This window comes from Cyclopterus lumpus, chromosome 9, assembly GCF_009769545.1.
Source record: "Cyclopterus lumpus isolate fCycLum1 chromosome 9, fCycLum1.pri, whole genome shotgun sequence".
Taxonomy (NCBI): Eukaryota; Metazoa; Chordata; class Actinopteri; order Perciformes; family Cyclopteridae; genus Cyclopterus; species Cyclopterus lumpus.
The window spans coordinates 11223372-11250757 of NC_046974.1; the positions used below are offsets into that span (position 1 = coordinate 11223372).

Consider the following 27386-nt stretch of genomic DNA (forward strand, 5'->3'; position numbering starts at 1 on the left):
CTCCAGCTTCTGCTGCGAATGTGCGCAAAGCTGTTCCAACCCGCGTCTCTCGGGGCCCACATCGATTACGGAGAACATTGGATTGAAGGGCCATAAAGGGTTAAACTCTGGAAGTCACAGTGGGGTCGAGGTACACTCACACAAGCACGCGGTCTCAAACAGAAAATCAGGTTGAGTCTCGGGAACCTTTAATACCCATCTCCGCCCCCGTTTGAAGCGTCAGAGCACCAGCTCTCCAGGGGCTCTCCAACACAGAGCCAGTCCACACGCTCCTCCAAACTTTACGCACGGATGTATTCCTCTGGAAGTATTTTACTCTGGATCTTCACTTGTTTCAGCTGAGCCGTATTGTTCCACACATCCTTTCTACCGATTGGAAGCAGTTCCAGACTTTTAACAGCTTTGAAGTTTAAACTTTTAAAACTTTCCTGAACTTTTTTTAAAATTTTTTTTATGTGATTCGCCTTATTCCAGCAGACATATGCAGTAAATCTATATTACAAAATGACCGGTGTCTTATTAAAGTGGCTAGTCCTGGCGCTGTGCATCGGCGCGCACAGGCTCTTGGCAGTCCCCCGGGCTGAGGAGGAGGATGGATCCGGTGACAGCGCCTCGACCCTGGCCTTTGTGTTCGACGTTACCGGCTCCATGTACGACGATCTGAAACAGGTGATAGACGGCGCCTCGCGGATCCTGGAGAAGACCCTCAACCGGAGGACCAGAGCCATCAAAAACTTTGTCCTGGTCCCCTTCCATGACCCAGGTACTTTTTGACCAACTACACTTAAATATAATCAGCTATCGTTGAGTGTTTAATCTTGAATCGTAATATATTGAATGCTGAATTAATGCACGTAATTAAGATTTTGCTATTGAACAAATCAGCCACAAATGGTCAGATTGTTTTGCCAAGTCCAAGCAGCACAGCAGCCTGTAGACTTCTGTGTGAATGATGACAAACTCAGCATGTAGGGACATTAACCCAACTTTTTTGTAGCTGTCATTTATAGAGTTTTACTTGAAGAGATCACAGCAAATTGCAACACATCTCAGGACCTGTCACACATGTTGTAGCTGTTTCACAATAAGTACACTTGGGACACAGAGCAGCACATTGAACTCAAAGACATCCAGCAGGAATATATATATATATGTATATATATATATATATATATATATATATATATATATATATATATATATATATATATATATATGTGAGCTTTTAGAATGAGGAGTCTGTGGGACAGGTAAGGCTCTCCACCCCCGGCATCGACCCTCATATGAGAAAGCTGCAGCTTGAAAATAAGAGTGTTCTAATGGGGGAGGGTGTTTGAGCACTGATGAGAAGCATATGCTGTCTGCTTGTGTGTAATTACCCCACTCACCCCAGCCCTCCCTCAATTCCATCCAAGCCTCCGGAAAACCCTCGTAGCCCCCCAGTTTACCCAGTCAGGGGGGTAGGGGGGGGATGGTGGGCTGCACTAATGCCACACATTTTGTCTGTGTTTAATGTGCGATGCCCTTGAGGACCTTGTAAACTTCCAAGATTGCAAAGAAGCTACAGTGGCTGACGAAGAAGCGTGACAGTGTTTTACAGTCACTCATGAGGAGGAGACAGGGACTTAAAAGCCTCCCCTGTTGGAAAATAGATGAATGAGTTAGAAATGTCCTCAATGTGACACATTGTCTGCCAGCTCAGTATCATTTGTCTCACAAAGAGACTTCCAAATAGTATTTGACAGTCAGAATAACAAGCGCAGACACACACAGAAATCATGAGGCTCCACCCTACCTGATACGGGTCTTGTCTGTAATAACTTTAGTGAAAGGCTTGTGTTTATAGACAGCAGTGTTCTATAGCTAAATCAATGCGTCCTCTGTGTATTGGTTAATGTTTACTGTTCCAGGATTTGGCCCCAGAAGGCCTCCAAGTAAGTGTCAGGCCCCGGCAGGTTCTTATCCATCATGTTGGAGTCTGCCGCTGCTTGAAGAACACTAAAAGATGCTGACTACAGCTGCAGAAAATTGTTATCCAGCATGATATTCATGTCTTGCACGAAAGCTACATGGCATCACTCTGGTCCTGATAAAGTAGACACATTTGGGCTTTTGATGATGTAGATGTTTTGTCTCTGTTCCCAGAGGCAGAACAACTACATCCTTTGTTCTCATATAGTTGATTTGTTTGAAGCGTTAGACCACTTTTCCGGCATATGGTATTGCGTAGCAACCAGAACATCTTTCTTAAGCTGAGCAGATTCAATGTTGTTTAAGTCTCTCTTATGATATACATTTCAAAATCTCGCAGAAATTGGCCCTGTGTCCATTACCACCGACCCAAAGAAGTTCCAGCAGGATCTGCAGGAGCTGTTTGTCCAGGTGGGAACCAGAATGCATGACATGATTATTATATTGGACCTGGGACCATTGTATTGTTCCACACTAATCCAAGCTACAGCTGTGTAAACTGCCTTTGCTTCAAGTAAGCCGATGTAACTTCTACTGAACAGCAGCAACCGTGTCCACCAGGGACAATAATGTAATAATGGTATAACGTAGTGAAGAGGAGAGTCATAAAGTCAGCCAACCAGCTCAGGAGTATCAGTTACACAGCAATATGTATCTTAAGTTTGGTAACATTAGCCACCACAAGCCACTGGCCACACCAGACCAAGTAAGGCTGGAGTGGTAAAACTCCCAAGTGAATTGCATTGAGCAAGGGTGTGCTTTATTTTATCGTGTATATGACGTTTTCATTTCTAAAAGGCATATATATATATATATATATATATATATATATATATTAATTTTTTTTTTTCAGAAGTTACTTAGTGTTGCTTAAATGTTTTAAACATGTTAATGTTAACCATGCCCTGTGTCCCACCTAAATGGGACGCTATTCCAAAAGCTGAGGTTTGACAGAGAAGTTTGCGTATGAAATCAGTATAAATGCAGTTTAAAATGAGCTATTTAGAGTTTATTTCTTCTGGGGGTTATTTGATCATGTGTGATTCTGTCACCCAGGGTGGGGGGGACTGCCCCGAGATGAGCATAGGAGCCATAAAGAAAGCCTTGGAGGTTTCCCTGCCTGGATCCTTCATCTACGTGTTCACTGATGCCCGAGCCAAAGACTACCGCCTGAAGAGAGATGTTCTGCAGCTGGTGCAGCTCCGCCAATCACAGGTGCAGTCCTAGAAAGTGAAACGGGCCGTGAGCGTAGAGATGTTCGTTGGCAGTTTACTATCATTCATTACACATATGATAGAGGTTCTTCCTTTGCAACAGCTACAGCACAAAAAAACATGTATGCAAACATTTCATTGGTCTTGTTTAACTCTCCCATAATTATCTAAATGCTGTTCAGGTGATTTTAGCAGGAAAAGGGTTAAATCTAAAGGTTTAAAAACAAGTCCTGGCCTACAGAGTGTTGAGTATCTTTGCATTTATTACATGCTGTAACAAAAGGAATACAGTTGCATGCTGGGATAGATCTACATTTCAATGAAGCTCCCCGACCCTCAGCTGAGGAGGGCAAAGTCTCTTTAAAGTTACTTTAGTCTCAGCCTCTACATGAAGCATGACAATGAGCATTAGCGTCACTTTAGAGTCGACTGAAAAGCGAGATCTGAGAAAACAAACACTTAGCAGTAGTAGTAATCCTCTTAACTCTTCCTGCCCCCCACCCCACCCCACCTCACCCCTCCATTCCCAGGTGGTATTTGTGTTGACTGGGGATTGTGGAGACCGCTCTCAGCCGGGCTACAGGGCATATGAGGAGATTGCGGCCACTTCCTCAGGACAAATCTTTCACCTGGACAAGCAGCAGGTCAACGAGGTAAGGGCAAGGCAGTGCTTCGACTGTTACCTTCACCAAACCCTTGTACATGTATTGTGCATCTACAGATTGAATTAGTATCAAATACATTAGAATCAGAACCTTTTATTGCCAAGTATGTATCACATCCAAGGAATGTGTCATCCTACTGGTTCTACTAATATAAAGTATAATACAGTTGTTTATAGGAATAAAGCATATATCTACTATAAATGGCAGAAGACTGCTGAAGAGAAACAAACCTCTATTTGACCCACTAATGTATATTCATGATAGCGATTTCATTTAGTGTAACAAAATGATTACAAAGCAGATATTAAACTTCCTGTTCATGTGATACGGTTGAGTGACTGTTTTATGTTGGAAGAAGACCTGTAACAGAAGCCCTGTCTAAGAAGCCAAAGACAGCAGGGCTCACTTCCCCGGCAGATGTAAAAGAAGCCAGAGTTTCCTCTGGAAGAGACACTGGTATCCTACATGTCAACACAGGAGATGGCTAGGCAGCGTTGCGCTGGAGCCAGCAGCTCTGCACACTGGTGGCCCACTGAACCTCTGAACTCAGATGTGTTTAAGTGTGTGTGTGTGTGTGTGTGTGTGTGGGGGTCTGTTTCCTGTTAAGTCATGCATGCATGTAACGATACAATGCCAGTGTGTGGGGCAGCTCGGTTCATTATCACTCCATAATCCTGCCAGCTGTTTAAAGAGTATTTAAATGTGATATTTGTGTTGCTGTATTAAGGAAATAGGAGACCGTATTAAGGGAATAGGAGACCAAACTCCCTTTTGCCCTCACACCACCATCCCAGATGACTTTGTACGAAAAGTAGCCTTTGACATGTTCTTAGTGTACTGTTACATGTAAACATGTGCATACTTATGATTACATTTATCTTGGATCCACATTGAATTACTGTATACCAGTGGGTTTTCTCGACCTGTGTGATTATAGCTCTTGGGTGGCATGCTTTTAACAAATTAATGCAAATCCTTTAATCCTTAAAAATCTCAGAAGTACCCCAAATCTAACCAAAATATTCCCTCTTAATAGCAGTTTAATAAAGCAGTGGCCAAATAAAAATATACAAACTCTTTTTGTGGTCTCTGGGGGAGAGGGTGGAGAGAAAACAGACTGCTTATTTGACTCTCTAATCCCAGGATACGATCTGTCACGGCTTCCCTCCTTCCAACACAGCTGCCCAGTGCAGTTGCTTCCAAGTCCTTTAACAACAACTCATTGTCAGTTCTAAGCATCGCCCTCGTTATGCTCTTTTAAATTTGACCGTTTATGATTAACCAAAGGACCCGCTAACGAGCGTACCCAAAGCCTCACCAATGTGCTGTCAAAATTCATGCTCTGTGCTCCTCGTGGTAATGATGCCATCCTGAGATGATGTTTCAATGATGTGATGTTTAAGCTTCCAGATAATGTCTCTTGTGATGTGAACGGATAAACAGGGTTTTAAATATCATGTAATGTAGATGCGGCTTATATCCTATAAGCCGCATATTGCCCATATGGTTTTCTCATTACGTGTATGCAGTAAGTTTAGGGACTTGGAATGCTTGAAAGACATGAAATCAAGAAGCCCAGGTAACATTTATCCTCAGTTAAACCTGAGTGCGCTAAACAAAGGCCCCGTTTATGGAGTAGTTGCCTTCTCTAAAATACAGGCCACTTCTGACGGGCAAAGCCTCGGCAGGTGTGTCGAAACTCCCACTGAGAAAAGAGCAGGGGTCCATCTGGGGCTGATTCACACTAATAGCCTTGATTTGTAGAAAGACATATTTCTGCAAAAGTCGTTGCGGTGTTTAGGCCTGAATAAAGACTAAACTGACCCCACGCGACGAGGAGTTCTGGAGTTTAACTACTGCACGGCCACGTTTTTCTTGAGCAGGTAAAGCATCTGGAAGAGTGAGGGGACTACAGCATCACCCCAGCCTTAGCTAACCCGTCTTCTCTGGCCCATCTGTCATGCTTCTATGAATAGCAGAGGGGGGGTCCTTCCTGTAACAGCCCTGTAAGTCTGCTCAACTGAGACATGCCGGATGAGGTTTCACAGGATTTCAGATCCTCTGCATTCCCAGTAGTTGAGACGGGGAGTGGCTGCAGAACTCAGCGTGCCCCTCCAGACCCACCACGGCCCGGTCAGCAAGTCGTCCCATCTCTGCACTCCACTTCCTTTTATCTGTGGTCTGTAATGCCGACTCCTCTCTGCTCTCTTGGATAAGAAGTGGTCTCTATCCTGAGGCAGATGTAGGTCACTTCTTTCGCAGTTTCCTGCTCGGCTGGTGATGGCTGCACATGTGGCAGACATTACAGCTGTTTCCAGTTGTAAAACGGCGAGAGGAACCAGCTGCTGTCGGCACCCAGTCGACCTGATAGACAAAAAGCAGAGGGCTGATAATTAAGGCTTTCCATGTTACAGTCTTTGCTCGTTTTTGTAAATGTCTTAAAATGTGTTGCCGCTGGCTCCGTCTCCAAGGGTTCGCTAAAGACGTGATTCCAGTTTGTTTCATTACATACGCAACTCAGCCATAATGCCTCTCTAGCTGAGGTCAAAATAAATACTAGACAGCAGTTGCTTGTTAAGCATTTGAAGATGGAAGACTTTTGGTCTAATGTGGCCTCTGAAATGAGACTGCGAAATATCAGTGGGCTTTTCTGCTTCTGTTTTCATTTTAGAGAAAACAAAAGAAAAACTGTATTCATACTCAAAACAATGGTAACGATTATCCCTATTGAAATTCTGTATTGTCTGATATTTCTCTGGAGAGCCTCTGAGGGACATTTCAGGACTCATAATTGTTTTTGCCAATAAATATAATCAAACTGTCCACCATTATTCCAGAGTTTGGGTAATCTTTGCTCTGAGTTTTGGAATGACTCATTTATTTATAAACTAGCAAATCTCCTGCAATCCTAACGTATCGCTGTCTGGCTTTATCTGGCTTCTTTGACCGATTCAACAGAAGAGCTGTGAAACAGCCGTTTCTGTCCATAAATTATCCTGCACATGAGTCCGGTTTATACTGTGGCATGTACAGTTTAAGTGTATTTCTAAAACAAAGGCACCACTGCTTTCTATTCCGAGGAACAAGCCTCATGATTCATGAAATCTGGGTTGCAGGAGAGGGGTTGCTGCCTGACAAACTTCCACAGTAAAAGACACTCCTCTGGGAATACATGCTTGAGAGTGCAGAAAACTGTATGTTATCAGTTTGACAGTTGAGCTGTTTCACTTTTCCTTTGTTTAGGCAAAATCCCCCTTAATATTTTTGCGATGAAAGAATAATCCAAAGACGAAGAGCCAGCCTTCTGCTCGAGCAGGGAAGGGGGTTTGGGGGGGGGGGGGGGGGGGCACAAGTGCGTTCTTCCTCCCCTAGTCCTGTCTTTAAGTTAAGAGGCGATCCCCGACAGTTTGCATTTGATGGATTCCAGCCTCTCCCAGTGATGAATGTGTCTTCTCCAGCGTGACATGTCGCTCTGTTTTTCTCCTCCTGTCAGGTTTTAAAATGGGTAGAGGAAACGGTCCAGGCCATGAAAGTCCACCTGCTGTCCTCCAACCATGACAGCGCCCAGGAGAACAAGTGGGAAGTGCCCGTTGACCCTAGCCTTCGAGAGGTCACCGTGTCACTCAGTGGACCAGCACCACAAATCGAACTCAGAGATCCCTTAGGTAGACACCCCTTTATTACTGTTTTCTTTCTTGCCATATTGATTAACAATACTTTCAGTGCACCCAAACAAGGGAAGACAATATAACTTTGAAGAGCTGCTGTTGTTGTGTACTAGGTCGTCTAGTTGGTGAGGAGCAGGGCCTGAAAGAGCTGTTGAACATTCCCAACTCTGCTCGTATCGTTAACCTGAAGTTTCCCAGACCCGGGGCTTGGAAACTGAAGGTACTGCTCTGCTGAATTCTTAATGAATATGTTTCTTTGACATTTCATGACAACGGCGTCATTTAATGCTTTACTTTCTTTCTATAGGTGAGCTGCGGTGGGCGTCATACTCTGAGGGTCACAGGAGTCAGCAATCTAGACTTCCGGGCCGGCTTTTCCAGTATACCTGTTTCAGAGTTCAACCTCACCAGAGAGAGGCCGATAAAAGGTGCCGCATATGTTTCTTAGCTTCTTCATTCTTATTGAACCGAGAACACGCACAGACGAAGACTTCACGACATGCTCTGCCTTTTTCTCTCAGGACTTCCAGCCCATGTTTTGCTGAAATGTACAGGCCTGAAGCCTCCTGGTCAGCTAAGCCATATGGAGCTCATGTCAGGCTCAAGCCGCTCCCTTCGCACGATCCCCGTGCCTGTGCCCTCTGATCTCGGCCAACATGGACTGTGGAGTCTCCCGGAGTTCCGTACCCCCTCGCAGAGCTTCTTCATCAAGGTCACGGGCAAAGACGAGGAGGGGTACCGCTTCCAGAGGCTGTCCAGTGTCTCCTACACCAACATCGTTCCAGGCAAGACATCCCCCACCCTGCAGACACATCTCCCCAAAGCCTCTCAGTAGTGCCGTGTCTCTCACACCTCATCAATCTTCCTGGTGAACTTTATTCTTGGTTTCCTCCCTTGTGTGTAGATTCCCCAGCTGTGAGCATGCCTGAAGTGGTGAAGGGCTTCTACATGCTGCCCGCTGTGATCGGCTGCTCGGTGGAGAGTGACATTCCCTACAAGCTAAGATTCACTAGAAGTGGGATCACACTGGGAGAGGAGAAGTTCTTTCAGTGAGTCTTTGCTCAGTTCGCTCAGCACTCTCTAACATTTGGCACACCTTTCAGATTCAGATTCCTTCAGATGCTCCAGCTTAATTTGCCCAGTACCTGCTGTAAAACCGCTAATTAGGTCACTCACTCCTCTCACCAGTGAGCATGTCTGTAAAGCATCAGTGCTGCTTGCTGAGTTCTATTGGCTCATCAGGAAACATGTAGACAGTCAATTATGTGAACATTACATATTCGATTGTGTCATCTTACAAAATTAACAATGCGTTCTATTATTTCTCTGTGTTCTCTGTGTGCTTTGAATTAGATTAATGAAGTGAAGCTGACTTGTGGTGAAAGCATTTTTTTGTTTGTGTGTGTGTGTGTGCCAGTGATGTTAATGAATGTGATGTTTCTTTGTATCAGGGGTTCTGCCATGGCATCATGGGAGATTGCCCATGCGTCAGCCGAGGATGAAGGCCTGTATGAGTGCATAGTGCAGAGCAGCGCAGGACAGGGACGTGCCTTAACACAGTTGACTGTTAGAGGTATGTCCCACACACGTACAACAATGCAAGCACACACACCTCCTGAGTCGTCTTGCTTGTATGCATCACAGTCACAGCAAGGCTTTGAAATAAGTTCCAGCCATTCTTTATCTCAGATCCGTGGCTAAAATACCGACATGACCGTCAATTTGTATTTAAGAGTAAACTCTTTCTGTGCTGATAACACCAGTTTGATGTTTTGGTTGTGTTTCCGAACTAAAACAGAGCCTCCTCCGGTCTTGAAGCCTGCAATAAATGTGACTTCCTCTGTGGGAGGCGTGGCTGTACTGTCCTGCCAGGTGGAAGGCTCCATGCGCCACAACTTGACCTGGAACAGAGCAGGTCATACCATCTGGGCCCGTACGGGGAGGGTGAAGTTGCTGTCCGACACATCCCTGCAGATCAGCGGGGTGCAGACTCAGGATGCCGGGGAGTACCACTGTGTGGCCACCAATGCCCACGGAGACAGTAGTATCACCGTATGGCTTGTCGTCCCAGGTACGGCAGGAACAATACCCTGCAGGTCATCTGCTTAAACACTTAACACACTGAGGGCCTCATGGCTCCTCTCAGGCCCCCGTCATCTGTTTTCCATTATTGGCTTAACCTCCTCACTGTCGGATTGAGCCACTTCCAAGTCAAATCATCAGACAGATTAATGCTTGTATACAATTGTGCCTTCTACTGTGGACACAGGCTCAGATTTGTAATAGACTTAAAAAACTGTTCCAATGATGTCAGACATAGTAAGGGCTGGTAATTGTATTGTAGCACAAATCAATAGCAGTCTACTGTTGTAAAACATGTGATAGGGAAGTTAGAAATTACATCATGCAGCACTGACAAGGCACTGAGTCATCGAAAGCATTTTGCCTCTCTTTGCCTCCAATTGTAGAGGCTCCTTCTGTAGTAGTTCATCCCCAGAGCCAGGTTTTCTCCCGAGGGGACGAGATCCGCCTTGTCTGCTCGGCGTCCGGCTTCCCTCCTCCACAGCTCTTCTGGAGCCACGGAAACATGTTCCTTACTAATCGGCCGAGGTAAGGGAACTCTCAGGCCACTCAACATCTTCAGCACACAGGACTCAGAAAGTCATTACATTCCACTTTAACTACATGTGTAATTGCCACATCTTGTTTGCATCACTTTGGAGGTTTACATCCACTAATGTGAAATATTTTTTTCTAAACCACAAGCACTTAATATGCCTGTGTAAAATACATATTCAAAGACATATTTCTCTCATGATACCCAAGACTAGCAGAAAGTGTTCGAGATTAATTGCCGTTTTAACATCTGCACATGTGATCACGAAGAGTCAACAAACAAGAATTTTGTGGATTTGTGGATACAGGTTGAGTCAAGACCAACATGGAGTTCTGGTCATTAGAGGGGCCCTTCCAGAGGATGCTGGTGACTACACATGTTTGGCAACCAATGAGGCTGGCACTGCCTCTCAGTCTGTGTCACTTATATTTGCAGGTAAGTCAAGATATTGCATGTTGAGGGTGCCATTGAGAAGACATGCTGTTGTTGGAATGATAATACCATTTGGAGTCTCTTTCTTTCATTTTTTATATCCGTCCTGAAGAATAATTCCTGGTGGCATTAATTTTAAGACTTTTTGTCTGTGTTGAAGCATTCGTTTTGAATCAATGTGTGAATGATATCCAGTGTGGTTTTGGCCACATGCTGCTCCGACTCACACAATAGGATATTTCTCTTTTTGTTTTGTGAGCGCTGACGGTTATAGGCCTGACGTTTCAGTCATGGCATGTCAGTTCGTGGTTGACAGAAACCTCAATGCTGATGGACTGTGGCAGCCTCTTCCTGGGTCTTACACACACTTTTGTCTCTGAATGTCATTTTTAAAAACATTGATCTGTCAAGGCAGCGAGAGCCTTGTGAGATAGATCATCTCATCCTCTCAGCTCTTCTGTCTGCCTGCTCCATAGAGCAGCATGTGTGTAAAATGTAAGCTTAGTTTTTATATTTACCTCAGGTCTATTCTGCAGCCTTTATTGATTTAAGCCAATAATACTTTAGCTTCGTAAGCTTTCTTTTCTATCCCCCAGAGATGCCTAGAATAACAGTGGCACAGCAGGTCGTACTTGTGTCTGTTGGTGGGGATGTGACTCTGGAGTGCCAAGCCACAGGCATTCCCCCTCCTCTCGTCCACTGGTTCAAAGGTAAGTTTAGATGAAAAACAATGTGTACATACGAACAAATGAGGAAATATCCACGAAGAGACCAATAGGCTTGTTTTATGTGTGTTTCCAGGTGAGCTTGAGGTGGGCTCTGCTCCTTTCGTTGTGCAGGATGAACACCGCGGGACCCTGCACATTAAAGGGGTGCAGGAGGTCGACGCTGGTCAGTACAGCTGTATGGCAAGCAGCTCTGCTGGAACCTCCGCTGGCACCATCAGTCTGGAGGTTGGAGGTGAGATCACACCTTGGTGTTCCACGTGAAGCTTATTTTTCTCTTAAAAATTTACAAAAAAGGAAAACCCACTCTTCCCTCCACAGCGGGCCCATTGTTCTCGGAGGCACCGGTTGACGTTACAGCTAACGTAGGGGAGAATATCACCCTCCTCTGCGCTGCCCGAGGTTTCCCGCAGCCGATGGTGACCTGGCGCAGACAGGACGGCAGGCAGATTCTCACAAGGACAGACAGCCACAGTAGAACAATGCAGTTGGAGAGCGGACATCTTCTAATCCACAGTGAGTTATCCATGAAACACTAGGCACAGAGCTTTGGTCTGCAGTGCAGGCTAAAGCAAATTCATGGTTGCCTTGCACGGACTGGCATGACTGAAATTGCCTGAGTGATTATATATAGAAGAGGTGCAGTCTTTCATATTAAATTCAGCTTTTCTTAAGAGAGCGGGGCAACAGGATGTCATTGCCATGCCAAAAACACTTATTTAGGTTTGTGAAAGCCTTACCTGAAAGAAAAAGTGCCACACCACCTTGATGCTGTTAATACTTCAGCAAAAGGAGGTGTCCCTTTGTTCAAGTATTTCTCCTTCATTGTGGGATTGTATTCCCATCAGGGCAAGGATTTTAAGTTGTGAACTCTAGAGGCCTTTCTGACTGCAATATGACTAATCTTGGCCACTGAGATGATCCTTTGTGCTCCTGGGACTAAATGTTTATAGTGTGCATACTAGTATATTGGAGAGGAACAGACATACTCGCATGGGCTGCTTCTGTCACTGTTTCCATTTAAGTTGTTGCCTTCTGACCTAATTACCTCAATCTGTTTCAGATTACTTTTTTTTCTTACCTGCCATTGTTTTAGAAAATGTCTCTATCCAAACTCCACCATCCCTCGCCCTTCTGCTCTTCACTTTTTGCTTTAATGCTTAATGTCTTTTCATCACCTATTTAAACAGCGGCCTCACTATCCAAACACCAAGTGAATCCTATGCTGATGTTCCAACATGTGAACTCGAGGGAATTTACAGAGTGTGTTGGCAGGCTGGCAGCTGAGGCAAACACATTAATCCCGTTATTTTCTATTTTTAACTCTTAGTTAATAACATTAAGACTGGGCTGTAATTGCTATTAACATGGACTTATGTTTTTCTTTCTCAGTAAGAGTAGAGGTGCTATTATCTCAAATGTAAAGAGTGTGCTGTGTTTCTAAAGAGGTTGATTTGAGTTTGCTCAGTGTTGGTTTATTGTGTTTGACTACAGGTGTCTGGCTAGATGATGAAGGGCTGTACATCTGCGAGGCCAAAAACCAGTTTGGAACCATTAAAACGGAGGCTAGAGTTGGTGTCGCTGGACTGGGTAGGCTTGTCTAAACTTTCTTATCTTTCTGCATTACCATACATTTTAGAAACAATGGCAGCAATTCCAAATATACTGTGGCCTTCAAATATGTACACGTTCTTGCTATTGTTTAGTATTTACTGTATGTCCTGACACTTCCTTTTCCTGCAGAGCCCCCTCTCTTGGCCCAAGGTGCCCCAATCATCACCACTGGCATCGGTCAGTCCTTCAGTATTCCTTGTATGCTGTTGGATGGCATACCTCTTCCAGAAAGACGCTGGTCCCAAAATGGAAAACCTGTAAGACTGACTAGAATTTCACTTTTAAATCTCACACATATGCTCTATGTTCCTGTGTAACAGCAGTTGTTTTTCTCCTGCACAGGTTCAGCTGAATGGAAGGATGTTCCTGAGGAGTGATGGCAGTTTGTACATTGAAAGAGCAGTCCCAAGGGATGCTGGGACATATGTCTGCACTGCGGTGAATGTAGCAGGCTCCGTGAACATCACAGTCAGTCTGGAGGTCCACAGTAAGAGCACATGTGAAAGGATCTGTCAGACATGTTGAGATTTTATTTGCTTTCTTGCTGAGAGTTCAATAAAGAGCCAAAGCAAAACTGGAACATCCGGGTTTTGTTCCCAAGAAAACTTCTCTCATTGACATTTATTACTAATCAAGCAACTACAAATCTGTGTCGTGTGGCTGAGATCAATACCTCCCCCACGCTGGAGAGTGGTATCAATCTTTTCGTCTGCATATTTATGCCTATTTCCCAAAATGTCAAACTATTCCTTTCTGTTCCCATTCCTGAATTCAGTGTCTCTAGTATTGAGACCATAGATTATGGTTTGGACAGTCAGGTCAACTATGTGCTGACTCAGCATGGAAAACAACAGTATGTCTATAACTTGACCACCTGCTGTCATCATAGTGAGAGGGTTCATTTATTGCGTGCTTTGATGAAAGGGTCATTTTGTTCATGGGCGCGTAATGACAGGCCAGATTACGGTTCATCATCAGTTTGTAATGAAGAAATGCCTTGAGCGCTGACACGACTGGATGGCTAAGACCAGCGATAATTCTGTGGGCACGCTTCTTCACGGCCAGTCAAACAGCTGTGCTTTGTGACCTATTTCTTTCACAGTGCCCCCTGAGATCAACGCTGGTCCATACCACTACATAGCCAATGAGGGTGTAGCCATCACACTGTCATGCGAAGCCAGCGGAGTTCCCAAGCCAAAGGTTGTCTGGTCCAAGGTAGGATGTCACACTCGAAATCTACTTTTCTTGATGATTGCTTTGGCTGCATCCCATTCACCCATGCATGACTAATTGGGTAGTTCTTATTTCCACTACATTATCTAATGAGGATCACACTTGGCATTCAGGCCTGCAATGTGATGGGAACTACAGTTTTCCACTGGAAGTGTTGAGACAAACAAGCTTTTAATGTAATCAGCACTAGCATAATCACAGTGATGGTAATGGCAAATATAATCATTTAGTAAAGCATTCTCTTAAGATTTACTACATAAACCTTTTCCAAAGTAATGTCAAAAAGGAAAAAAAGCAGGTATCTGTGGCTGTAGCAGGCCTGTAATAAACCCATCCAATCATTTAATTCCGCTTGCATGAACTTATTTGATAGCTGCCTGTGCACTCAATGATGTACAGTAGTCGTATATCGTTTGCGATGACGGCACTCTCGTGGACTCCAGCAATAGTCAGGCAGTGGGCATTCATGTGTTTTTGAAGTGTTTGAATGAGGTAACACAAAGGAGATTGAGCTGGGTGTCTGGAAAAAATCCCAAGCAGTGATCTTTGGGATGTGAAATCCAAAAACATACCTGCAATTACCACTTATCGCAATAGGTGCCGCGAAAAAGATCAAAACAGAGGTCCTCAGGGTAGTCACTTCAAGATAAAATGTTATAAAAAAAACATGATCACATAAAAAAAAGATGTATATACATATACAGTATATACATTTTCATCTTGGCATATTGATGCCACAACATGGTTTCTCCCTCTGGCCTTATTTTCCTCAAAATACCACCAACAATAACACTTTGCATTTCAATCAAGATTAGACCAGGAATTATGTAGCCATGGCAACTTTACCATATTGCTGCTTGACTGTGAGAAATCACTCAGGATTGTGTTGCACCTGAAGAATCTATTTAAAAACCTTTCTTGCAGCACCTTCCAGTACAACAGTTGAGTAAAATAGAATCATATCACAAGGAGAAATTCTCAAAGATGATATGCCACCAGACGGAATCGGTGCAAAGTCAACATGTTTGACCCACGCAGAATGCAAAATGAATGAGCCTGTCCTCAGATTAATTGGCAACAACATGATCATTAAAGGCACATTAATGACATTTACACAAAATGATCACCTACAGACAAATAGATCACTCCAGAATAAACACCCCACATCATTACAAAGTCAGCTTCAACTGAGACAGATTTTTCTTCCTTTCTCATATTTATTATATACTTATTTTCAGAGGAGTACTCAAGAGTCGAGTACAATTTATTTTCTTGTCAGATAAAAGTGAATCTGTAAAAGCAATTTTATGTTCAACGCAAGTGTGTGTGTGTGTGTGTGTGTGTGTGTGTGTGTGTGTGTGTGTGTGCAGCAGGCTGCTTTCTCTCATGTGTGCATTGGGGATAGAGAGTGAGTTAAAGGCGTGCTTTGTAATTACATTAGACTTCAAAGGTTGGGCTGTAAACTTTAAACCAAGCTTAGTGTCCCTACGCTGTTGTGTGGACAGCTTTTATCTCCAGTATATTCTGTCTGGTCTTATGCCTGCTGTTCCTCCAGGGGAGGCAGCCTCTGCCCAGGGACCACTCCTCTCCTTTGTCTGACCCTGATGGAGACCTCCACATCCCCCACCCTACCAATGATGATGCAGGCATTTACATCTGCACCGCCACCAGTCCTGTGGGCTATGCCAGCAGAGAGATCCAGCTCAGTGTCAACAGTAAGGCAAATAAATGTTTCACCACAGTCACCCAAACATCGCAGTGTTTGGTTTAACAGAGGATGGCGTCTGTTTACAGACTGTATGATGTTTGACTGTATGAGAAATCTTCCTGTTTAGGGATACAAAGCAGGTTGAACATAGTGAGCATGGCATTCTTACAACTTCTTTCCCTCGTTTCCAGCCATGCCTAAGATAGTGGGCGTGAGTGGCCATGACAACACGGTGAAGATGGCTGCAGAGGTGGGGACAGAGGTTGTTCTCCCATGTGAGGCCCAGGGAAGTCCCTCTCCACTTGTCACATGGAGCAGAAATGGACATCCAATCCCCCTCGTCACAGCTGGGTAAGAGGAAGTCTTTCCTCATTCTTGAAAGGATGCAGTAAAATGTGTTCAACATCATGTAACAACATTTCTCACCATGCCTTTCCTCTGACTTGGCTAACATCTGACTCAGCTTTTACAACGGTCACTGACTGAAGCTGGCTGTCATTCAAAGCTGCTGCTAATGTTTGGAGGTAATTTAGTGATGACTTTTGAAGGGCAGCAAGGCAGAGACAGCAACAGTCTGCCAGAGGAGATGTGTGCGGGCTTCACTGGTTGGATAAACTGAGGAGGAACATCTGGTCTAACATGGTTCGCTGATTCCCGGCTTTCATGTTTGGTCACTCTGGGTGCAGACAGGCTGGGGACAGATGACAGACAGACTCTCTGGGCCAGACACCATACCGAATGGTTTTGGGTGGAAATAGAAGAATGACGGAGTGGGTTGAAAGCTGCGGTGACTCAGATGCAGTGTGACTTGTGTGGGGCCAGGAAGAAGGAAAAGGGTGGGGGTGGAGTGGGGGTGCCAGGAAGAGGGGAGGAAAACGAACTGACAGAGGAAGAGATACAAGCCCTGTCTGCCTGATGTTCGGATTCCCTGGGGTGCTTCAGCAGTAAAACAACATGCTGACTCTTTACTAGTCCTGTCTGATGAGAATAACACATCTCTGTGAACAGCCCCCACATAAGCCCTGGCTTTGCATATGCAGGACCTGCGGAAACAAGCACTCTGTGAAGGAGGGAGTTCATTCCCTCCAGCTACACTCTGTGGGGTCAGAGGAAATGACCAGGGGTGCTGATTGTTGAAATAACTCACATCAGTGGGCGGTACGATTTCTGCCATAGCTATATGTAAGGGAGGGTAGGTCAAGACACAGAGCTATTCAACACTCTGGGTTAATTCACTCTGCACCCAATCCTGATGAGGCCTATTTGTCCCATTTAGTGTTTGTGTCAGACTGTGTACACAGATGACTTGACACCACTGTGGGGTGATAGGCGAGAGGGGTGGTTCATGTCTTGTGTGCTTGAGCTGGTGTCAGCTTTAACTCTTGCATTGCCACGCTGCAGTCTGAGACGTGCAGATTTACCCCATTTGGTTCATTACATTACATTTCATTTAGCTAACGCTTTTATCCAAAGGGACGTACAATCCTACCGTAGACACAGTTACAGGGAGAAATTCGGGGTTAAATGTCTTGCTCAAGGACACATCGACTAGGGCTAGCGGAGTCTGGGATTGAACCACTGATCCTCTGATTGAAAGATGGACCTGCTAACCACTGACCCACAGTCGCCCTTTTTTTGGTTCCAATGTTCGATGTTACTGTCGCTCCTAAGGCTGTTTGGGAAGCTGGGGGAGCGACATTACACCATATGTGCAGCTGAAATAGAAAGCTCTTTGTGCTGTAAGCGCATTTCCACTTACGCAAACATGTTTTTGTTATAATTCAGTTGCTTAGCAGACACACTTATCAAGGATAGATCGCAGAAGTGTGTTTACATTTGGGCATATTAAGCATTTACACAGCTGGAGAGCTTCTGGTGCAACTCAGGTTGCCACACACCCCTTTAAGTTGCTGACCTACATGTAATACTTTTAACCTACATGCTGCTTTTGTTTTTGATACAAATCTTGTTTTTGGAGTGGATGGCAGTGCATGTGATCACCTCCATCTGTCTACTTGTCTGTGACAAACATCTATATCTGGAATGGATGATTTGGCATACATTTTGCTTTCCACATGGTTATCCCTCAGGAGGAGGAAACGTATTGATAACGGAGATCTGCGTAGTAACCTTCCACGTGGCTCCACCACCATGACGAACCTTTGATAATTACATAATCTGTATTTTCTGACCCTTTGGTAAAAAACACACAATAGCTGATCTGCACATTTTCGTTCCCAACAGTAAGACATTTATTTTTGAGCCTATGACCTTTTCTATGGTGACATCACCAGTTCAAACTTGTGTTACCCTTTCATACTGTAATTACCCAGGACAATGGTAATTGTGACAGTAACAACTCACAAGGGAGATTACGAGGCCCTGGCTCAGGTCCACACTCCACAATGTGCTTTCTTGTTCAGAACTTTAATCCATCACTAGATCCATTTTTCTTTCAGACAAACAACACAAATGCAAAGACGCTATCAACAGCCTCAAAATGTTTTAGCATTTTTCTTTTTGTAAAATGTTTCTTTGTGTTGCTCTCACTTTTTCTCATGCTTTGTTTTACATTTTGGACCTAGGAAATCCCATTTAAAGTAAAGACAACCCAATACAATAGACAATGTAGCATTAGGCTCCATTCTTTTCACGAATTGCTTAAAATGTGAACATATTATCACATTAATTTACATACTAATGAAGCACTTTATCAATGTGCTTCTGGCTGTTGCTGTACTGGGAATTCAGTGTCTAAATCAGTTTACAGAAACTGTTTTCATCAACTCATCTACTAAAAATAGTAACAGAGGCAAAACTGCAACTTGAAATCCTGCCAGACTTTCGAGGTTCATCAATACTAAAAACACTGGGCAGCCTTTATACAAAGATATCTGCTCATATATACTGTATGTATTCATGCTTCACAATGTAAATGGGACACAAGAGGAAACACTTTCTCACGTGAACACAGTGGCTGTAGATCTTCGGTGACTCATAAAGTGTTGTATTTTCTCCATCCCTTTGCCCTTGACCCCTCACTCTCCCCAGGTTCACTGTCCTACCTTCAGGCTCTCTGAGGATCACTGATGTGCGCCTGATTGATAGTAAACTGTACACCTGCACTGCGGAAAACCCAGCAGGCAACGTGTCCCTAAGCTACAATTTACACATTCAAGGTACTGTGCGGTTTCATTAGAAACTTCTTAGACACTTTAAAATATAAGTTTTCAAAATGCTGTCAAGTTGATGGATTCCATGAGAACACGTCACCTTTAACAAAAAACACGTGTTTAGGAGATGTTGATGTTGATTTAGGATGTGTGTTTTTGTCCTCAGCTAAGCCCAGAATTCAGCCAGCACCTTCCCTCCTGAAAGCCCTGATTGGCCAAAGAGTTAGTCTGCCATGTGTGGTCCAAGGACAGCCAAGCCCTGAGGTCAGTTGGTTTCACAATGGACTTCCTATTGGGGTCAAGAACACTACGCCCCTCAGGATCCAGCAGGTCAGCCTGGCTGACCAGGGCACTTACCAGTGTGTGGCCAGGAACAGCGCTGGACAGGAGACCTTGGAGATCAAGCTGGAAATTCTTGGTGAATATCTGCAGTTCAGCTCTAAAACCCCTTTTTGTTCATTTTGAGAATAATTAATACAACTCTGCACTATAAACAGCATATTGTGAATCATGTAAAAACCTATTTAAACTACTATTGTGTAGGTAGGTAGGTACATGAAGACATTCATAGTGTTGCACTCGGCTCTTCACATAAAAAAAAAATATATTGTTGTTGTAGTAGAATGAGAAAAAAACTGCTATAGAAAGGAGTTCAGACCCCGGGTCCGTTCTCACCTCCGCACGGCTGGTCATGGAGTGGGTGTGAGGCTGTGTGAACGCCACATTGTGGCGTTCACACAGCCCCACCCCTTTAATCCGGCTTCAATAAAGTGTGTGGGAAAGGGTTGTCCAAAGCTATTCAACCATCTGACAAGCCCTTCTGATGGAGGGAGTATACTTACCCATGAAGCAGTCCTTTAAGCCTCTATCAACTTGTGCCATCACTTATGGGGTGCCGCAGTGGTCTGTTCTTGGTCCATTTCTATTTACTTTATATATCGACAACATGATTCTTTCTAATCAGTCCTTCAACATCCACTTCTAAGCAAATGATAGATGCATATGCACCTGGTTCTACCCCAACCCAATGATCTTCAGTCTGCAGTTCATGCTCTCCAGATATAAAACCCCTGAAATGCCAATTACATGTGTACGTACTAACCATGGCAGAGCTAGTATAACCAAGTTATATATATTTTTATATTCCCTTCGGAGCCTGGAAAGCTGTATCATCTTATGTTGTTAGAATTAGTTTAATTAATTCTCTTTGTCACATGATTAGCCAGAGAGTTAACATGTCTCAAATCTAACACCCACAACAGTCCCTCAGATGCTCTGAAGGCTTCTCACTTACTCATTTACCTGAAATCTCCATTAGCAATCTGTTTAAAACTCATTGCACTTTATATTGAAGGGTCATTCTATCAACTGCCCTTGCATTTGAACCGGCACTTAACATATGTTTCTGTCCTCACAGAGGCCCCCTCCTTTCCAGAACCCGGAGATGCCGTAATGGAGAAAGTAGCGAACAGCAAGGTCATCATCCCTTGCCCTGCTGAAGGTACGAAATGATTCACAGTTGAGTTAGCCTCAGACTGACTGAAAAGAAAAGGGCAATTAAAGGTCTGGAGTTAAGAAGGTTTACAGTGTGTGAATTAAGTTTTCAAAGCGATGTGGTTTTTTTTTTCACCAGAGACATTTCCACTTTAAATGTAGGGCAGACATGTTTATTTGTGGACCATCAAAGGATTGTTTCACTGTGACTGTAGACTTTTATTTGTCAAACCAGAGAAAAGATCCTTGCCAATCTTAAAAGGCACATCCTCTTTTTCTCGCAGCACCCAGAGGTACGCTGTTGTCTCTATCTTTTTAAATCTCTGCGTCTGTCTGAAACAAGGTAGCATCCTGGAGGGATGAGGAAAGCTCCCTATTTTATCCAAACACTGAGTGTCTGTGAATGTCTGCCAATGCACTGATGGATACTTAATGCTCTGACAGCCCGTGCAAACAGGTATTGTTTTGTGTGTAGCTGTGTCATGGTTACCAGCACGGTGAGAGGAGGTGAGGGCCATGTCCAATGTGGAGCAACAGCTGGGACATCAGTCTGCATGTTGCCTCAGTGAGCAACATCTGCTTTCTTCTGCAACAGGGCCTGCTGGGAGGAATCCTAATTACAGGCTGCTGCTTGCAGATGAAGGACAGAGATGTCTGAGGCACACCTTGAAGCAAAGGATAAGGAAGATGAAGCTACACTAGCCCTCCTTCCATCCGAGGCACAGGCAGGGATGAGGCTGTACCCGGCCACAGAGGGCTCACACAGAAATGCTTGAGGCTCTTGATATCCTAGAGAGGCCACAAGCAGGAAACTAGGATCCCCTTATTGTTCTCTTGAGAGCTATCTGTATGAGGGAGGTAAAGCGCAGTCTCTGCCAGAAGGACATTATTAATTCATCAACAAGCGCATGGCATTTGATAGAGGTAATTATTTGAGAAACACATGGAAGAGATAATCTACGACTTCGTCAGTCCCAGCAAGTGAATTCAAAGTCTACTAATGAGATCGGTTAACATCTAAAACAGAACATCTGTAGGCATTTCCTTCCAGCAATGAGATAATAAATTTGCTTAGAGGTCCTTAACTGTAAACATGTGTTCAGAGAGGCAACGGACAATAACATCACCTTTTGTTTGTGCTGCGTCTCTTTTGGTTAGTATTATTTTGGATTGAGGTAGGGCGCAGTGTTTGATTTCGCTTCCTTGTATGTGGTGTTTGTATATGTAACACCTCTGTAAATAGACAGAGCCATGACATTTGGATCGCTCCACTGCACTGATCTTTCTTTGCGACTTGCTGGTTTGTGCTGTTGCTTTGGGTATGAAATTCTCCAGCTTTTTCCCCATTCCACTTTTCTCCTCTTGACCATGTCCACCTCTTTCCTACCTAGTCATCCACAGGACACATCTGTTTCAGGCTCCTGAATGTATGCACCAGTACCTTTGAACTGCTTGTCCGACCACTCCTATTCTGACTGCTCAAGACTCTGTGTCTGGCAATAAATCTTGATGCTAGTGTTTTAAACTGTGCATCTTACATATCTCCAACATACTGTGCCCTACTTTTTGATGTGACCTTGAAATCTTAAACTCGCAGGCTACAAGGACCCATTTTGGCAACGTCTCCCCTGCTGTCGAGCAGATAAATGTAAAGCTGTCTTTTTTCTAGACTGGGCTACTTGCCCATTAAGTTCCCCTGTAGAGAAGCAGAGAGATGGAAGTAACTTTTCTTTCTGTCAGACATGATCAATAAAGCTCAGTTTATACTCAGTCACAATCCTTTTCTTGTCTCCGCACCTGCAGGGTCACCTCGTCCCAAGCTGCGCTGGTTCAAGAATGGCCTGGAGATACAGCCTGAACAATCAGAGCTTTCTGTGGCGAGGGATGGAGCTCTCGTAATTAGAACAGTGTCTGCCAGCCACAGCGGGGACTTCAAGTGTGTGGCGACCAATGAGGCAGGCTTTGTGGAGAGAAAGACAAGGCTGAAAGTAAATGGTGAGAATTATGTTTCCCTTATTTTGCTTCCTCCTAACAAACTACCTTTTAACTGAACATAGTGCAAACAGAAATCCTCCTCTTTTCCTTTTGTACTTCTGTAGTTCCCCCAGAGATCCAAGATGATGGGCAGCCACTGAACCGCACTGTCACCTTGAAGCAGCCTCTCACTCTAGGCTGCGATGCCTTTGGGATCCCCTCCCCTACAATCACCTGGACTAAAGATGGACATCCAGTGAGTTCTTTCACCCTCAATTGCCATTTTCAGTGAATGTAAAACTTGGGCTGCATGTTAATATATCGTGTCAATATCTAGCTGTACAATGCCACCAAGTGGCCATTGCTCTAATTACAAATAGACACCATGGATGCACTAAACAGATTTCTGTACGTCCAGGTGGACAGTCCTGGGGTGTATCTACAGAATGGGAACAGGCTGCTGAGAATCTACCGAGTTCAGCCAGAACATGCAGGCAGATTTGCCTGCAAAGCTCAAAACTCAGCTGGAGAGGCCCAGAGAGGATATCACATTGTGGTGCAAGGTGAGCTCATAAACAAGCTGTCACTGGCTGACACTGGTATTTAGTATATACAATAATAAAGGGGGAAAGCCAGATGTAAGGATACCTACTACAGCAAGTACAGAGTTATATATGTGTACTCTCTCACAGCTCCGCCAGTGATCTCAGGAGCATCCAGGCTGCAGGACTTAACTGTGGTGCTGGGCCAGGAGGTGGAGTTTCAGTGTCGAGTAAGCGGTCGACCACCACCCAGAGTGGAATGGAGCCGCGACGGAGAGTAAGCATCACTCTCAACAGTTTATCATGTGACATTCAGAGAACCACACACCCATAGTATTACTAATTCGATCGACCACTCCTTCCTCTCTTCAGGGTTCTGTCTCGCTACGGAGATCCCCATGTGGAGTTTCTGGAAGACGGCCATGTGTTGAAGGTGAAGTCAGTGAGACTGAGGGACCAGGGGCTTTACCAGTGCCTGGCCAGTAACAACGCAGGAACTCAGATGCGCCAGTTCAGACTCACAGTGCAAGGTATCTACTATATTTCAGACACATACACTTACGACCACACTGGCCTGAATTCAGCTTGTACTCTCATTTATTTTCTTTCTCTGCAGAAATAAATCTAACGAGTAAGACAAAAAGTCCTTTAAAAGTCATCCGGATATTGAGTTGATTTCTTTTTCCAAAGTTTCTGTGGGACCAGTGTTGTTTTAAGAAAGAAAAATACTGAACTTGATATTTAATTCATGTGTGGACCTCGCCTGGTCCATGAGCACACATTGAATTGTGCTGTAATTGACGAAACTATTGCACACTACGTTTCTGTTTCACAGGATCTCATGCGAAAGGAATCATGCCAATTCCCCGAGGATCTATCCATCCTGTACTATGGGCCAGTTAGACGTACTGCCTGTTAAACATTAATGTGTTGTCTGTCTTTCTCCCCAGCTGCCCCCACCATCAAGGGCCCCAGTGAGACCTCGGAGGTGTCGGTGGTGCTGGGTTTTCCCACAGTCCCTCCCCTGTGATGTTGAGGGCTCACCCACACCCAGCATCACCTGGTTGAAGGACAACCAGGCCATCGTGTCCAGTCCCCACTCGACATACACACATGGCGGACAGGCGCTGCGACTGGGCTCAGCACGGGGAGACAGCGCTGGCCTCTACACCTGCAGGGCCATGAATCCAGCCGGCACCGCCATCAAACATTATTCTCTGAGTGTTCTGGGTAAGAGACATCTACGCCACTTACACATTAAAGTAGCTGAGAACTTTTAATGAAACACCTTTATTTGTTCCACCTCTCACCAGTCCCACCACAGATAGAAGGCGACTCTACATCCTTAAAATTTGGTGGTCAGGGAGAGAAAGTACGGATCAATGGGAGTTTAACTCTGTCCTGCCTGACCAAAGGCTTTCCAGAGCCCACGGTTAATTGGTTCAAAGACGGACAGGTTGGTGTTTCATCCTTATTAGCTCTGCGTCCTCTTAAAACCACAAACATGTACTTGTGAGGTGAGAGTAAAGTTGTAATCTCTATCAGCCTCTACTGGCAACCGGTAAGAATTGCAACAACCTCAACAAAATGTACCTCTTCTTGTACAAGCCCCCTACACTCTCCAGGTTTTGTGCCATGAGTGAGCTAGTTCCTTATAACAAAGATGTAGAAGAACAATCCTGTGATGAAAATGATGTAAAATACTGCAGTGAAACTGCTTTTGTCCTGTGGGTTTTTCCTGTGTTTCATGTATTTTATGTGCAGCTTAATTTCGTTGCAACATCTACTGGTCAGTACTCATATGTGTGCATCTTCTGCAGGGCCTCCAATAGAGAGCAGCAGATAAAAGCACAATGATTAGCTGGATTTTGTATTCTCTGGGGTTACGTATTGTTTTATTGTATGCATTATTTGCAAAACACAATACAGGTGGGAAATTACATTTTAAAAGCCAGATATTTGATCACTTGACATATATCGCAGAATCTTGCCTTTCAAACCTGATATAGACTGACTACAAAACTACATATTTTGATGTATTTTCTTTGTCTTTAGTTGCTGACTGGAAACGTCCATGCTGGCATTCAGGAGAGCGGCTTTCATCCTCCACGTGGAGAACGCCATGCTGTCTCATGAGGGGCAGTACACCTGTGTGGTCACCAACTCTGCAGGACAGGACAAGAAAGACTTCCATGTCACCATTCAGGGTGTGTTGGGTACAATCTGCGTATGATATAACCAAATCAGGATCATGATTGGGTGTTCAGTTGAAATGCCAACCGCTTTTCACATACTATTGGCCAAGTTAAAATATTTGGTAAAGTGTCATTTTTTTAAATCGTATAATTAAAATGTTTTGGAATAAATCAAATCTTCATTCAATAGAAAGTGAACTGACCCAAAGATGCTCTTGTCCTGCTAGTTCCTCCGATCTTTCACCGGGTGACTAACAGAGAAGCAGCCTGGGGTCTTGGACACGAGGATGACGATAATGAGGACATGGTGGAGAAGCGGGAGGTGGTCCTGGGCCATCCAATCAGCCTGTCCTGTGAGAGTAATGCCATCCCCCCTCCCAAGCTCAGTTGGTACAAGGATGGACAAAAACTCACCTCTGCCGATGGAGTGGTACTGCTTCCAGGTCAGAGGGAACTTCTCCCTGTGTGATCTTAGTTGAAAGCAGTAGTGTGGTTGTTATCTTCATATTCATAGATACATCTGCTGTTGTACGTTTGTCCTTTCAGGCGGACAGGTGCTACAAATCGCCCAAGTGCAGAAAGAAGATGCTGGAAAGTTTACATGTCAGGCTGTTAATGAGGGCCGGAGAGGATCGCATGCACTTTTGAACTGGAAATCTTAAGTAAGAAAAGCCTATGTAAATAATGTATTTGTGAGTAAAACACATGCAATAAAATGTGTTTATTTTGAAGTGATTCAAATACTTTTTTTTGATGCGGACGTCTGTTGTGTCTCTCAGTCTCTCCTGTGATCATGGGGGCATCAGAGGAGTTTATGGAGGAAGTGGGAGCAGTGGTCAACAACTCTGTGGTGCTTCACTGCGACGTGACTGGACACCCGACTCCAGTCCTCTCCTGGCTGAGAGACAGGCAGCCGGTGCACACAGACTCACAGCACCACATCAGCGAGGATGGGACCCGGCTCCAGGTTGATCAATTGACTTTTAGACAAATTCCAGCTTGTAAACAGATCCAACCGTCACATGTTCTATTGAGGAATAACACTTTAATCCCATCTTTCAGCTCCTAAGTGTCAAGGTTTCAGACATGGCTGGCTATTTGTGTGTAGCTGAGAACAAAGTTGGAACAGCTGAGAAGCTCTTCAGTTTGACAGTGAGAGGTAAGAAAAGTGCATCAGGGCGTTACCACTACCTCTGTATACTTCCACCATGTGTGCGGTTATTTATAATGTATGTTATCAGATTTTCTTTTATGAGTCATGTCCTTTAAGTGTACAAAACACAGTTGTATCTCTTTCAGTGCCTCCGAGAATAATTGGCCTTAAGGAAGAGGACGTTAGTGGTATTGAGGGCCACATGGTGTCAATGCTGTGTGATGTCCAAGCGTACCCTCCTCCAGAGATCACCTGGACCAGAGATGGGCAGGTCCTCCACTTCAACAACGGCATCCACATTCTGCCAGGTCAGATCACGGCCACCCGCAATACCCAAATAATTCTTATGTCAGGAACATTTCCTTTGTTTGAATCTAATAATGGTCCAGATAGATTATTTAATAACTATATATATATATATTTATTTATCTATATATATTTTTTAGGTGGCCAGATGCTTCAGTTGCCCCGGGCAAGACTGGAAGATGCCGGGCAATATGTATGCACAGCCACCAATTCAGCAGGCCAGGACCAGAGGAGCATTCTCCTCAGTGTTTACGGTGAGCATACACATGGTGACCCATCTGCACAATTCAGCTACATATACAGATGATCAAATCTCAAAACATTGTCTTGGCTAAAAGAAATCTGTTTACCGCAAGCCAGCTGTGGCCGAGGATAACTCATGAGTGAATCATAGCGATTCTGAATGAATCAAACTGAGATCATGGCCCTGTCTTTATGTGCAAACCATCAGTTCTGCCCACCCTGAAGCCCCGTGAGGATGCCGAGTCAGACTTGGTTACCCCGCAAGTTGGCTCCTCGGTCACCCTGCGATGTGAAGCACATGGTGTTCCTGAACCTGAGGTCACATGGTACAAAAATGGGCTGCAACTGGCTGCAGGGAAAGGGCTGAAGATGGATCCTCACCAGCTGGAGATCATAGGAGTTCAGGTCGGGAAGAAATGCGTTTACGTCATATGTTTGAGGCTGCAAACAAAGTCTTTT

General features: G+C 44.5%; 1 protein-coding gene across 1 annotated transcript in view; it reads left to right on the top strand.

Moving 5' to 3' along the window:
* The first annotated feature begins 504 nt into the window (after positions 1–504).
* Positions 505–27386, top strand: part of hmcn2 (hemicentin 2) — a 44538-nt gene continuing 17656 nt past the window's right edge. Inside the window, 44 exon segments of the mRNA XM_034542466.1 lie at positions 505–763; positions 2312–2382; positions 3028–3186; positions 3716–3838; positions 7344–7515; positions 7632–7738; positions 7826–7946; positions 8040–8303; positions 8423–8567; positions 8970–9091; positions 9317–9589; positions 9987–10128; positions 10443–10570; positions 11164–11277; positions 11369–11527; positions 11614–11808; positions 12787–12882; positions 13036–13163; positions 13249–13393; positions 14009–14121; positions 15695–15854; positions 16039–16198; positions 18899–19026; positions 19187–19438; positions 20438–20521; positions 22318–22509; positions 22614–22744; positions 22907–23051; positions 23181–23307; positions 23403–23560; positions 23981–24048; positions 24050–24260; positions 24344–24486; positions 25086–25127; positions 25129–25237; positions 25453–25668; positions 25772–25845; positions 25847–25867; positions 25869–25887; positions 26005–26192; positions 26288–26384; positions 26525–26686; positions 26825–26938; positions 27136–27332. Coding sequence (XP_034398357.1) covers positions 505–763; positions 2312–2382; positions 3028–3186; positions 3716–3838; positions 7344–7515; positions 7632–7738; positions 7826–7946; positions 8040–8303; positions 8423–8567; positions 8970–9091; positions 9317–9589; positions 9987–10128; positions 10443–10570; positions 11164–11277; positions 11369–11527; positions 11614–11808; positions 12787–12882; positions 13036–13163; positions 13249–13393; positions 14009–14121; positions 15695–15854; positions 16039–16198; positions 18899–19026; positions 19187–19438; positions 20438–20521; positions 22318–22509; positions 22614–22744; positions 22907–23051; positions 23181–23307; positions 23403–23560; positions 23981–24048; positions 24050–24260; positions 24344–24486; positions 25086–25127; positions 25129–25237; positions 25453–25668; positions 25772–25845; positions 25847–25867; positions 25869–25887; positions 26005–26192; positions 26288–26384; positions 26525–26686; positions 26825–26938; positions 27136–27332 — 6234 coding nt within the window.